The sequence below is a fragment of the Rhinichthys klamathensis genome, unplaced genomic scaffold (assembly GCF_029890125.1).
Source record: "Rhinichthys klamathensis goyatoka isolate OS25496 unplaced genomic scaffold, OSU_Roscu_1.1 h1tg000019l_1, whole genome shotgun sequence".
Lineage (NCBI taxonomy): Eukaryota > Metazoa > Chordata > Actinopteri > Cypriniformes > Leuciscidae > Rhinichthys > Rhinichthys klamathensis.
In genome coordinates, this window is record NW_026606570.1 from 890,071 (window position 1) to 904,458 (window position 14,388).

Here is a 14,388-nt window from a genome sequence, read left to right on the forward strand (position 1 = left end):
GTTTTATAGTCACTCTTAGATGCGCGGGCGGCGCTCGGGGAGAGGTATGTGTTAGAAAGCGTGAACGCTCGTGGGCGGCACGTGACTTACATTCATAACCTGACTGATATGAGTCTTTAACCCTCTGGGGTCTAAGGTGTTTTTGGGGCCCTTGGGATGTTTTGACATGCCCTGACATATGTGCTTTTTTCAGTTATTTATAAACATGTTAATGGCAAAGGTGTAAATTCACTCTATATAGCACAAACGGGGCTACCATAATATGTGAGCAACATGTATGTACATGTTTGTATTTTTAAGAGAATAATGTTTATGCGTGGTTATTGAAAAAAATAAAAATGAAAGTTGGTGAAATAAGACCACAAAACACATACTAAATATGTGTCCACAAGACTTTTGACTAATGGATGTTGTCGCTTCGAGTTCTGGCTTCAAAATGATGTGAAAATCATCCTGTCTAATTGTTCACATAAAACAAAACAATTATATTTATACTTTGTATGACAGTTTCTTTGTCAGAAGAGGTTTATGCATGGGAGTGGTAATGGCCTATCAATATTAATGAGATTCAGACCAGGGGTGTGACAGACACTCCCCCAATGGCTAATGGGCCATCAAGTGAGGCAGCCTGAACAAAGAATGAGAGGAGATTCAAAGGTTTTCAATCTGTTTTATTGTAATTCCTCTATGTGGAGAAACTAAATGCTCTAAATTTGCTCTAAGCAAATCAAATGTGAGTAAAATAAATAAATAATCAGTCAGCTATAAACAAAGCAATTGTGAGCGATAAATAAACAAAAGTAAAGGCAGGTATCTCACAGTAAATGCTTATGCCCTGTTGATGCGGGCTCTAAGCAAATCAAATGTGAGCAAAATAAACAAAAGTAAAGGCAGGTATCTCACAGTAAATGCTTATGCCCCATTGATGCGGGCTCTAAGCAAATCAAATGCTGCGTGTATAGTACCGGTGAAAAGTTTGGACACATTACTATTTCTAATATTTTAAAAAATAAATAAATAAGAGTAACACAGTCACACATCTTTATGCCACTCTTGAAAACAGTTCCTGTTCAACTGAAGACATAAGCGAACTTTGCATGCCTGGCATTTCCATGGTGTTAATTGCTTTTTACCACGCACTGCTTTGCAATGCACACATGTGCGGCGACCAAGTGTGGCAACATCCCTGCCTTCTGATGGCAGCTCAGCTCCTGGAACCGGTACTATTGGTCCGTTTTGGTGCCGTTTTCTGTGACACACCACAGAGGTCTGTGATAAGTTGCTCCATAAACTCTTTATGAGACAAGTTACCATGTAGCTCTTTGTGCACAATGAAAGAGTTGGTGGAAGCAATGTCCAAGAAGTGTAGAAAAATCGTTCTGTACCACTTCATGGTTTTGTGCTGTGTTGTGTAGTACTGTAACAGCTGATCAGACAGGTCAACACCACCCATATGTTTGTTGTATGCAGTCACAGGTGCAGGACATGGAAATGTCTTTGTCCTCCATGTATCCTGTGTTTTCACCCTCCTCTGTGCAGTGTCTCGCGTATAAGCAGGATGGATGGTAGAACAGACAGATACCTCTCGTGTGTCCATCCACTTCACAAATACAAGAGGTCCATCCCGAATCCACCTGATGGATCCCCTGGCAGATTTTTTAGCGAGTGAATTAGCTGCATTCCGAGGGCAGTCCTTCCTGTTGTCCCTGTAAGTCCCACATGCACCAAACTTCACTGCAAACATGTCTTTTAGGAGCTTTGGACTTGTATAAAAATTGTCCATGTACACATGGTACCCAGAACCCAAAAATGTGTGGTCTAAAAGAGATGTTACAGCATCATATGACAGTCCATGGCCTGTGGGAAAGGTGTTCTTTCCTGTGTATACAGAAAAGTCCACAGTGAATCCATTCGATGAGTCTGCAAGAACAAACAACTTGAAACCCCACCTGGTTGGCTTGGCTTTCATGTACTGTGTCATACCTGTGTGTGCTTTGCATGCCACCATTCTTTCATCCACAGCTAAGTTTCTTTTAGGATGATAGATGGCTTTACAAGCATGACGAATGGTGTCCATGAGAGGTTTGATCCTGAAAAGACGGTCATGTTCAGGTGTGCCCCTCTTCCTGTCATTCTCCTTATCTGCATCTGGGTGACTCATGTGCACATTCCATGAAATGGTGCGGTATCTGTCCCTGGACATAACTGTGGCTGGAAAGGGTACGGAGAAAACCCTGCTTTGCCGCCAGTAGTCTCTGATGGAGCTGACCTTCACCATTGCCATGTAAAACAGCAGCCCAATGTAGCGGTACATCTCACTGATGTTGACATCTGTCCATTTGTATTTGCAGCCCTTTGCAGTTGCCTTGGCAGCCTGGGCATTGGTGTTGTGGCACAGAGTTGACACAGCACTTTCTGAAAAAAATAGTTTGAATAGACTCATGGGCGAATGCGAGTCTACAGAGCTCAGTTGCAGTCCAGTTTCCCGTGCAGGAAGGAATCGCAGTGTCTGTGGAACCATGTCAACATCAGTCTCTGTTTTCCATGATAGAGTGGACTGCCTGTTGCTTGCCTGCTTGTTTGCCTTGGCTCTCTTCGGAACTGGTGGATGGACGTGTTCATTGTCACATCTGTTAAAAGGAAAAAGCGTGAGCATGCTGATAACACAATCAAATAAACTGTATTATTATCATTATCAATCACTAATTGCCATGGATAATTTTTTTTTTTTGTAATTTCACACATGAATAGGTAGCCTACTTTTACATTATGATGATGTAAACACAATTAGGCTAAATTTCATCTGTAAAATATTACGTCTGTGCACTTACTCAGTATGATTCTCGATCGCACTGAGAACTGAACGACACCTGCGTGTCCCTCTGCGAGGTGCTGGCGAAGGAGAGCATGATGCAGACACATTCCTAAAAAAATAATAATAATAAAAAAAAAACTGTTAGCATTAATTATCCAAAGTAAACTGATGGACAATTAATGGGTATGGATGCACAATGTATGTATATATCTGTTGGGCCATGGGACGGAGATATATCTGTTGGGCCATGGGACGGAGAAATATCTGTTGATGGCTGTGTTGGAACAAGTTTGTTGTAAAATATGTCATATTTTGTTTAATTTGATAACAGATTTATTTGTTATATGCCTGTAATTATTTAGTGTTATTCATGGCTTTAAATCTCCTGTTCACTTTATTTATGGTTTAGAGCTCCACCTAGTGGCAAATTTGACATTTCTTTAATTCTGCGAATTCTGGTATTCACGTGAACCAGGAAGTAGTGAGTGCTCCATGCGGGCAGCATTTTTCTGTAATCTCAAACCTTGCAACAGCATCGCTTGTAAGTATTTATTGATTTTGCATGGATGTTTATAATACTTGCATATAAATGTGAACTGTTACAGTTAAATACAGTTATTAATAATTTTCAATTAGGCTATTGCATTAGCCATATTGTGCTTGTATTCATTATATTTACATTACAAAAATGTCACGTTTAATTGTAAGCATATTATTGAAATGTTTATTTGTTGTGTTTGTAGTTTCACTCTATACCCAAGACCATTAAACCTGTGGACAAACAAGGCATACTGTCTTCAGAGTCGTGTGAGGGAAGAGTTTATCTGACTGTCAATATACTAAAATGATGTTGAGGACAGTACAGTGAAAAAGCGGCTGCAGGAAAGTTACAGTAGCAGCTCGTGAAGATTCAAGTAAATTGAAAGAGTATTGTGTACGCAATGGAATCCACACCCTCACTCAAAACCAGATCCTGTTTGTCATGTTCACGATCGGGCAGTTCCTCTACAAATGCTGCAGCCGCTCTGGCCAGAGCAAAAGCTGAAGCAGCCAAGGCACGTTTAATGTATGCAGATGAGGAGGAAAAAATAAAGGTGGAGAAAGCCAAATTGGAGGCAAAAATGGATAAAATGGTGTTAAAGAGAGAAACTGCTGCAGCCGTAGCCGAAGCAGAGGCCTTAGAAGCAGCGGTTGACACCAGCAGCGTCCATAGTAAACATGCTCCTCCACTGGAAACAGCTCCAGTTGATGTTATGCAGCGGACATGTGAATACGTGGAACAGATGAATCTACATGAAGCGACAGAATCAGCATCAAAAGCAGACCCACTTCTTCCAGATGAGATCATACAGCCACACACAGAGTTTGCAGACAGAAATTCTGTTCCCGCTCCACGTTTCAAGGAAGAGAGTTGCTCAGACGATGCTGAATTTTGCCACATGCAACCAAGAAAAGATTCTGCACAACCATCACAATTCTCACCAGCCATGAATCATTCTTCTGGTAACACTCCAATTAATAACCAGCGTAAAAAGCACGCACGTTTCAACAAAAGCAGCACACCGCCTTTCGCAATGGCAAGTCCAACACCTCAACCTTCCCAACAAGACAAGACAGACATTTCGGACTTTGTCAGATATTTTGCTCGGCGTGAACTTAACACTGGTTTAATACAGTTCAATGACCAACCAGAAGGCTTCAGAGCCTGGCAACGGTCCTTTCATAATGCTGTAAGTGGTTTGAACTTGACACCTAGTGAAGAAATGGACTTGTTAGTCAAATGGTTGGGAAAGGAGTCAGCTGAACACGCTAAACGCATGAGGTCAGTACACATTAATCAGCCATTGAAGGGTCTTGACATGATATGGACTAGACTTGAAGAGTGTTATGGTGCTCCAGAGGTCATCGAAAGAGCACTTTTCAAGCGTGTTGAAAATTTTCCGAGAATTTCAAGCAGAGATTACTCAAAGCTTCATGAATTGAGCGATCTTCTTATGGAAATAGAGTCAGCTAAAGCAGATGGATATCTTCCAGGCCTGTCATACCTGGACACAGCTAGGGGCATCAATCCCATAGTTCAGAAGCTGCCATTTAATCTACAAGAAAAGTGGTTGTCACATGGATCTGGTTACAAAGAAAGGAATGGTGTTTCATTTCCTCCCTTCAAGGTCTTGGTTGATTTTTTAAGTCAGCAAGCTAGAATAAGGAATGATCCAGGGTTCAACTTTGCAACTCAGACAGATTCACTTTATAAAGCAGACAAGGCAGGTTGGAAGCCAAGCAAATCAAGAGTAGTCTCAGTTAACAAGATAAATGTGTCTTCCCCTGTTCATTTTGATACAGATGAAGAGGAACGGACAACTGAGGATGATGAGAGACTTTGCCCCATTCACAAAAGACCTCACTTACTAAGGAAATGCCGTTCCTTCCGCGAGAAGCCTTTAAAAGAACGTTTTGCTTTTTTGAAAGAGAAGAAAATCTGTTTCAAGTGTTGCTTAGGCACAACACACACAGCTAAGTACTGCAGATTTGTGACAAAATGTGCAGAGTGTGGAAGTGAGAAACACATTTCTGCACTACACCCAGACCCAGCTCAGTCCGCTCAAGAGGCAACCTCCTCATTACAGCATGGCGGGGAGGGAGTTTCCACGGTACCAGCAGAAGTGGAAGCTAATTGCACTGAGGTTTGCAGAGGTGACCTTAGTAATAAGTCATGTTCAAAAATCAGCTTGGTGAAGGTCTATCCTAAATGCCAGCCTGAGAAAGCACTGAAAGTCTATGTGATTCTTGATGAGCAGAGCAATAAGTCATTAGCTCGTTCTGAATTCTTTGATGCCTTCAAAGAAAATGGCCCAGCTTCTCCGTATACCCTTAGAACTTGTTCTGGAGTGACAGAGACCGTCGGTCGAAAAGCATCATACCAAATCGAGTCTGTAGATGGAAAGGTAGTCCTCTCCCTACCAAGTTTGCTAGAGTGTAACAACATACCGGACAATAGGGCAGAGATTCCAACACCCAGTGCTGCTCTCTATCACTCTCACTTGAAGCCTATAGCTCCTTTGATACCAGAGTTAGACCCAGATGCTCCTATAATGATTCTTCTGGGTCGTGACATTATCAGAGTCCATAAGGTTCACAGACAGATAAATGGTCCTCATGATGCTCCTTATGCACAGAAGCTTGACCTAGGATGGGTGATAGTTGGCAATGTATGTCTGAACGGCATTCACAAGTCCACGACTGTGAGTACATTCTTCACTAATACAAAAGAACAGCGCCCATCCATCTTTGATCCCTGTCCAAATGTTTTTCATGTGAAAGAGAGAAACAGTGATGAGTGGAGAAATTACAATGGAATGTGTTCTGTGGAGCAACTTGTTTACAATCACAAAGGTGATCAGTTTGGTCAAGAAGTGTTTAAGGTTACCTGTGATGACAACAAAGTGGGCCCATCTATCAATGACCTGTCGTTCCTTCACATCATGGAACAAGAGCTGGAGAAAGATGAAAATAACAGCTGGGTAGCACCACTGCCTTTCAAAGCTCCAAGGTCCAGACTTCCCAACAACAGATGTCAAGCCATGAAAAGGTTGTCCACTTTGAGACGTAGTCTAGAGAGAAATCCGGAGATGAAAAAGCACTTCTTTACTTTTATGGGCAATGTTTTTAATAAAAACCATGCTGAAGAAGCTCCCCCTCTCATGGAAGGAGAAGAGTGCTGGTACTTGCCTCTCTTTGGTGTATATCACCCTAAAAAACCCGGGAAAATAAGAGTTGTCTTTGATTCCAGTGCCCGTCATGAGGATATCTCGCTGAACGATGTTCTTTTAACTGGGCCAGACCAGAACAACACTCTGCTTGGGGTGCTCATACGATTTCGACAGGAAGCTGTGGCCATAACAGCTGACATTGAACAAATGTTTTACTGTTTCTTAGTGAGAGAAGATGACCGCAATTTCTTAAGGTTCCTGTGGTTCTGTAATAATGACCCATCTGAAGACATCATTGAGTACCGCATGCGGGTACATGTTTTTGGCAACAGTCCATCTCCTGCTGTAGCCATCTATTGTCTCCGGCAGTCTGTCAAAGGTGGTGACCCTGAGGTCAAAAACTTTGTGAAACGTGACTTCTATGTCGATGATGGTTTGAAGTCTCTTCCTACAGTTAAGGCGGCAGTGGACCTCCTCAAAAACACACAGAGGACTCTTGCTGGTTCCAACTTAAGGCTTCACAAGATAGCTTCAAACAGCAAAGAGGTTCTAAAGGCCTTCCCACCTCAAGATCATGCCAGTGATCTCAAAGATTTGGATCTTGGGTTTGACATGCTTCCTACACAGCGCAGTTTGGGATTGAATTGGAGTCTGAAATCTGACACTTTTGCCTTTGAAATAGCTACTGAAGCAAAGCCCTTTACTCGTCGAGGTGTCCTATCCACCATTAATAGCATCTTTGACCCTCTTGGTTTTGTGGCTCCAGTTACAATCCAGGGCAAATCAATCATGAGAGAACTTAATAACCAGAATGATGACTGGGACTCCCTTCTTCCCAAAGAAATGGAGGAAAAATGGGACATGTGGCGACTTTCACTTAAGGATTTAAGTAAGCTCCACATTCCAAGATGCTACACAAACATATCACCTTCTACATCCACACGAAGGGAGTTGTTTGTTTTCTCTGATGCATCTACAAAAGCAATAGCTGCAGTGGCCTACCTTAGATTGACGGATACATGTGGAAGTAACCAAGTTGGCTTCATCATGGGTAAAGCAAAACTCAGCCCTGAGCAAACGGTTCCCCGTCTTGAGTTGTGTGCTGCGGTTCTGGCAGTAGAACTGGCAGAGTTCATCACATCAGAAATTGACATACCCTTGGATGACACTGCTTACTTTACTGATAGTAAAGTTGTGCTAGGCTACATATACAATGAGACCCGACGCTTCTATGTATATGTCAGCAATCGAGTCCTCCGGATTCGCAAGTCTTCACATCCAAATCAGTGGAAGTATGTGCGCACAGATGAGAACCCAGCAGACATTGCAACAAGGTCTGTCACTGCTGCTCATCTCCAAAACACCAAGTGGCTGCAGGGACCAGATTTTCTGATAAACAACCCTCAGACTCTACCTGAAGAGAACACATATGAGCTTGTGAATCCTCTTTCAGATGCAGAGGTACGTCCTCAAGTCTCCACATTGAAGACCACAATGATGAGTAAGAGTCTTGGAGCACAACGCTTCTCCAAATTTTCCACTTGGAAGTCCATCACTCATGCCATTGCACGTCTTCTCCATATATCTCGTCAGTTCCATAAAGATTCTATAGCAAAAACATCAAGTTGCAAGGGCTGGCATTACTGTTTCAGTGCTCCAACAGTTGAAGAACTCTCTTGTGCTGAAAAAATAATCATCAAAGCAGTCCAACAGGAGACATATTACGAAGAGTATAAGAGCTTGGAAACTAGGGATAAGCTTTCCAGAAAAAGTCCACTTAAAGCCTTAGACCCTTTCATAGATGCAGACGGCCTGCTAAGAGTTGGCGGGCGATTGACAGAATCGCAAATGGAGCTTGATGTAAAAAAGCCCCTTATCATCCCTGGGAAACATCACATTGCAACACTTTTAGTCAAACATCATCATGAGAACGTGCAACACCAGGGACGACATTACACAGAGGGTGCAGTGCGTGCTGCTGGCTATTGGGTTGTTGGTGGTAAGAGACGTGTTTGCAGTGTCATTCATGAATGTGTTACATGCAGAAGACTTAGAAGAGAACCACAGACTCAAAAAATGGCTGACCTTCCAGCTGATCGTGTATCCACTGACCCTCCATTTACGAATGTGGGACTAGATGTTTTCGGCCCATGGAGTGTGGTGGCACGACGTACCAGAGGCGGTCATGCGCAAAGCAAAAGGTGGGCAGTAATATGCACCTGCATGAGTGTGAGAGCTGTGCACATTGAGCTTATTGAGTCTTTAGATACATCTAGCTTCATTAATGCCCTGCGGCGTTTTCTTGCTATTAGAGGGCCTGTGAAGCTCATCCGTTCGGACAGAGGAACAAATTTTGTAGGTGCTTGCAAGGAGCTTAACATTTCCTCTAATGTTGACAATACCTCTGTTGCAAAATTTGTCGTTGACCAGGGCTGTATTTGGCAGTTTAACCCACCTCATGCATCTCATATGGGTGGGTCCTGGGAGAGGATGATTGGACTTGCTAGAAGGATACTAGATGCAATGTTCCTACAGGTGGGACCTTCAGCATTAACACATGAGATACTCTCCACTCTAATGGCAGAAATTGCTGCTATAATCAATGCTCGACCTCTTGTCCCAGTGTCGACCGACCCAGAAGACCCATTCATACTTACACCCAATGCACTCCTAACTCAAAAGGTTACAGTTGTTCCTGCCCCAGCAGGTGACTGGGTCAAAGACCTTCATACCCGGCAATGGCGCCGAGTACAACACTTGGCTCAAACTTTCTGGGCTAAATGGAAAAAACAGTACCTAACTCTTTTGCAACCAAAAAGAAAGTGGTCCACTAGTAAGCCTGACATTGAACTAGGAAGCATTGTGCTCTTGAAGGATGAACAGCAAAAAAGGAATGAATGGCCAATGGGACTTGTTACTCAAGTTTTCCCAAGCAAAGACAACAAAGTCCGCACGGTGGAAGTCAAGGTTGTAAAGACTCTGCTTGGGTCTGATCAATGGGGAATTTGCATGTCATAATTAATAATTAATAACTAATAATTATTCATACAGATTTGGATCAGCCCAGTCTTACATGTTAATAAATCTCCCATTAAGGGAGGCTTTGTCATTTTACCTGCGTGCATACATGTGTATCCCCACAATTAATCACAAATGAATTGTAACTAATTATACAGACCACGTTTTACAAGACAGGTAAAATTAATTAGCTCAATTAATTTATAGAGTTGTGAAAACAAATTCTGTGGCCACAAGAATTAGTTTTCTTGCTCTATAAAGTTTACACATACCCGTCTGAGGTATTTCTGTAAAGAGCTCGTAACGTTATCGAAGCATATCAGTGACTTGGGTTATGAGCAACAGGCAATAAGTCAATCAAAAGGATATAATGTATTTAATGAAGCTGAACTACTTAAGCATTTACTACAATGATACATGTATTTACAAACATTAAACACAAACTAAGACGACGCGGGGCGTTTAGACAATTGGTACCCATGTAAACATGAGTTGGAGAGAGAGAGAGAAAGGGAGAAAGTTGGTGAGAGAGAGCGAGGGAGAGAGACAGAGCTGGTACAATTTCACCTCGACATCAACCTTTCTGAAACAAGACGAAAACACCATTGTAAGGCTTCTTAGAAGCTGTAACGGGAATGATACTTGCAAAGCATATGAGGTCTGTGTGTGTCGCGGGCTCCTTGCGCGGTCTGGTCGGCCCGCATGTTGAACGAAGGTCCTGTCCTGCTTGCGCGCGTCGTGTGGAGCGCGGCCGCAGCGTTTTTGCACGGCCCGTCCCGGCGCGTGCATGGTTGGCCGCTTGCGCGTGGCCCCTTTGTTCCATGGGGGATCACGTGGCGTTCGTTGGCTTTCGGCGCGAGTGTTTGAAAGGCTTAAAGTCTTTGAGGTGACGTTACCCGAGGAAATAGTTCGGCAAAGTCCATTTCCTTTCCTGGGAGACGAACTCGGGAGTAAGTTAAAGAAGAGACGAACTTTAGACGAACAAAAGAAAAGATCCATGGTGGGATCAGATCTCCATGAGGAGATCGCTAGCATCACATGTTTCTCTGAGAAGGTCAGACTGCAAGAGAGAGTTGGGCGGAGCCGCGCTCCTACATTTATCACCTCGGAGAAATCCATCCCCTTCCTGTTCACTGGGCCAATCGGGGAATGGATGTTGCACGCGGGAACCCTTGGTTTATTGTCCTTTGTTTGGAAGAACGTGCCCCTCGTGGTAGAGGGGTGTGTTCAAGGAGGGTGTATAGTTTAACAGTTTGAATCTTCAATGGCGGTAAAACCTATTAAAAATACACTTTACTTTATATCTCTTTGCATATTCAGATAGCCCGTTCCATGAGCATTTTAGAGGTGTCAAACACATCAAATGAAAGTCAAAGGAAAAATACAGAGGTATTTAATATGCATAAAGAAGGTATTTCTAATGTCTATTTATGCCGTGGCCAAACAAAGATATTTCACTGTGACATGGGGAAAAACACATATACATTTAACAAAATATATTCAATGGTTTTTATGTCTTTACCCAACAGAAATGTCCGTCTCTTTGTTCAGAGACATTCTGCGACATTCCGATGGGTTATAAAGTCTGTAACAGGAGCTTCACTCGTGTGTTGGGGGAGGGAAGGGCTCGTGTGTGTGTGTGTGTGTGTGTGTGTGTGTGTGTGTGTGTGTGTGTGTGTGTGTTACATTCAGTCTTTTTGGGTCTTTAGCAGGATGTATTTAGTTATTCAGATTCACCCTTTTAGCCCAGTCCTTACAGTCCCCCCTTTTTGTCTGATGAAGTCCCTGTGTGGACTTAATCGGACAACAATCATCACAATGGACGGATGGCAGGTGAATCATGACTCATGCAGCAGGTGGTTATTAGGGCTGAGGATTCAGCTCTATGAGGTTCGAAGCTGCCTCTGGCCTGGTCTCTGACTTGGCACCCCCTTTTTGCGGGTTTCGTCCGAAACCTTTCGTGAGCTTGGCTGAAGATGTTTTGTATCTCGTTGAGTCTCCTGTATAGGATGAAGGTCAAGCACAGTGTCAGGGTGTGTCTGACTACCATAGAGGTACACCGTGCAGTGTCGGCTGCGGTCCAGGCTTGGACAACAGGTGAGGTAGTCAGAATGGGTAGTCGAGACAAAGCTTGGAGAGCTGTGTCGATAGGAGCAATGTCAATTAGCTGGGATCACCCCCCTTTCGCAAACCACAACTCCCGTTCTGGAGTTAGGGTGAAAGTGTGGTACCTGGAGAAGGATGGGATTTCCAGTTTTAATTTGTACTCTTTGCATGGAAGATGGTATCATGCCAGGTCGTCAAGCTGAAGGATGACACTTTCCGGTGCTTGGATTCACAGGCTCTAGTGGAGCGAGGTGACACAGGTGTCAGTGTCATTCTGGTCGTAAGTGAGTGCAGCTGTGCGCACAGGAGTGTTAGCGAGCCGCCTGTCACTTACACTCTCTGCTTGGGTCTTGATGCCTTGAGTGCGTAGCTTGGCTTCGGCAGGGCAGCGGGTGTCGCTGATCTGCAGCCCGCAGATTCCGTCAGTGTTGTCTCTGAGGAAAGGCTTGTTAGGGCAGAGATAGTGAATTTCTTTGGTCAATGTGCACACGTACGGGTTCGGAGCTTAGGCCGGCTTTGTGTTGCTGTCGTTGCAGTCAACCCCGTCCGGCGTGTGGATCTTGATGTGAATGTTACTTTTCAAAATCTGACCTTGACAATGTTCTTGAGCCGGTAGATTCGGCTTGACTCTATGATGGGCAAGTTCGAGAGAAAGCCCCCCCCCCCTTCTCTGCTTGTAGTCGACGCAGAGAGGGATGGCACTACCCAGAGAGTAGGAAAGGTGTATTTGTAAAGAGTCAGTTGGCGTGGTGATGGCGGACGCCAGCACGGTTTTCACGAGGCTTAAGGGTATCAGGTGCGGTGGAATTCTACCCCTGGCGAGGCTGTCGATGGAGGAGTTCACCCCCTGCAGCAGGTTTGTCATCAGGGCTGTTACCAGCTGCGTTTGAGCAAAGTCATTCACAGTTCCCTTCAGTGTCTTGTCGATGGTCTGCAGGGATGCACTCTGTTGTGAGTGCTCTTTTATCTGTGGAATCTCAGTCTGAATTTCGGCTACATGCCGTCCCACGTTGGCGAGGTTTGGTGCATTCATGCTGGACATACAAGTGTTAAACAGAGTTCTGACGGCAGTGCGGCGGTGGTTGTGGCCACCTGCTCCGCTAGCGTGACAGTCATTTTCTCAAGTTGCTTGGGCATGTGTTCAACCACGGTCTCAGCGTGAGTGCGGGAGTCCTTTGTCCATCGGCACCTACCCAGCTGTATTGTGTTGTTACGCTGGGGTAGTGTTCTGTAGGCGTTGTAAGGATCAGGTGGCACATTCACTTTCTGAGTGCGCGTCCGGCAGAAAAGGAGTCCTGGTGCCAGACCTGGTGAGATGTCCGATTGCGGTTGCCCTCTGGTTGGCTGGAGGCACAGCAGCATCCTGGTAAAAGTGAAAGGGAGAGAGAAAAAGAGAAAGGGAGAGAGAGAAAGGGAGGAAACATTTCGGCAGGTGTTGTCCTTGGTTGGCTCGGACAGTCCTTTCACGCCGGTATGCCACTTGCTTCGGTGTCTTGCAAGTGTCTCTGGTGCTGCGGCGTGCAGCGGCATACATTGGCATTACCCCCCTTTTGCACTGTGGCATCACAAGCTGTGGCGCGGTGATGGCATCAGGTGCAGAACGCTGAATGTTGTTGAGTGCACGCAGCATGTGCTTGTTGACGCAGGTTGTCTGGAGCACCGGTTGTCGGTTTGTGCAGACGGCGTCCGTGGGTGGTTGGAGGGGTATGAGTGGAGGTTTCTCATAGTGTCCATTGTTTTGTCAGTCTTTGGTAAGCTGAAAGGTTAAGGTCAGGTTAGGCAGGGGCTCTGTGGCATTCTGGCACACTTGTTGTGAGTGATTAATGTGTGGCCCTAAAAGTTCAGAACTACTGCTTAATAGGTTTGTTAAGCATTTACCATAAAGCTAAGTGTCTCTTGTGTCCTTATCTTAGCTGTGACTGTTAGGCTAAGTTTTGTGTGGTTCCGATGGTATTTCCTGGAAAGGACATAGCCGAGATGAAATAAATGACGTAAGGTGGTTCTTATGACTAAATTACTTCTCTGGACTTAGAGATGGTTCGACGAAGTGAACGATAATAGGGAAAAGGACAGCTTTCTTATTTAAATTCTGCTTATTGTCAATCCTCAGGACTCTAGTAGTGGTGTTGAAGGGTCACAAAACGAGTGCACTGGTTGAAATTAAGCCAAAATAACAAATAAGGGGGTCTGTTTCCTTTCTGGGCCCTATAGGAGATGGAACCACACTCGGACAAGAGAGGCAAAAAAAAAAATTAAATCATATAGATGACCTAATAGACCAGGGAATAGCTGCTTGCTATTATTATCAAGGTCAAAGGAATGAAATAATTAATGAGGAAAATAAAATAAAAATTAAAGCAAAATGGAATAAAATCATCAAACACAGGAATGATCTGAAGTCGAGAATAATCAGTGGCATTAGTGACTAAACTTTGGATTTGCTTTGATCAACACTTTATAGTGGGTTGTAGCGGTTGCATGTTCAAAACCACCTTGTGTGTGTCCCTCCAAAGGTTTAGTCAACATGCAGATGAAAATTCCTATGGTTATACAAATTCTTCTGTAGTTAGTTACGCAGTTTACATGTAGTTAAACTTAAGTTTAATTAACAGGGGATCTGCGAAGTTAGTCTTCAACGGTTAGCAAGGAGTATTCCTAAACCAGTGAAGGTGAACTTTAGCTAATAAGAATTTCAAACACGGAAAGTGGATAATTAGAAACCCTAACTGGTGTTGAGGA

General features: G+C 44.0%; 1 protein-coding gene across 1 annotated transcript in view; it reads right to left on the bottom strand.

Annotated features, from left to right (window-relative positions):
- Positions 1-1,204: 1,204 nt before the first annotated feature.
- The window catches only part of LOC130071111 (piggyBac transposable element-derived protein 4-like), a 59,273-nt gene continuing 46,089 nt past the window's right edge, over positions 1,205-14,388 (bottom strand). Inside the window, exons 2-3 of the mRNA XM_056235734.1 lie at positions 2,832-2,924; positions 1,205-2,630 (exon numbers count right to left, since the gene is read on the bottom strand). Of these exons, the coding sequence (XP_056091709.1) occupies positions 1,205-2,521 (1,317 nt within the window). The 5' untranslated portion in view covers positions 2,522-2,630; positions 2,832-2,924. The remainder of the gene's footprint in view (positions 2,631-2,831; positions 2,925-14,388) is intronic.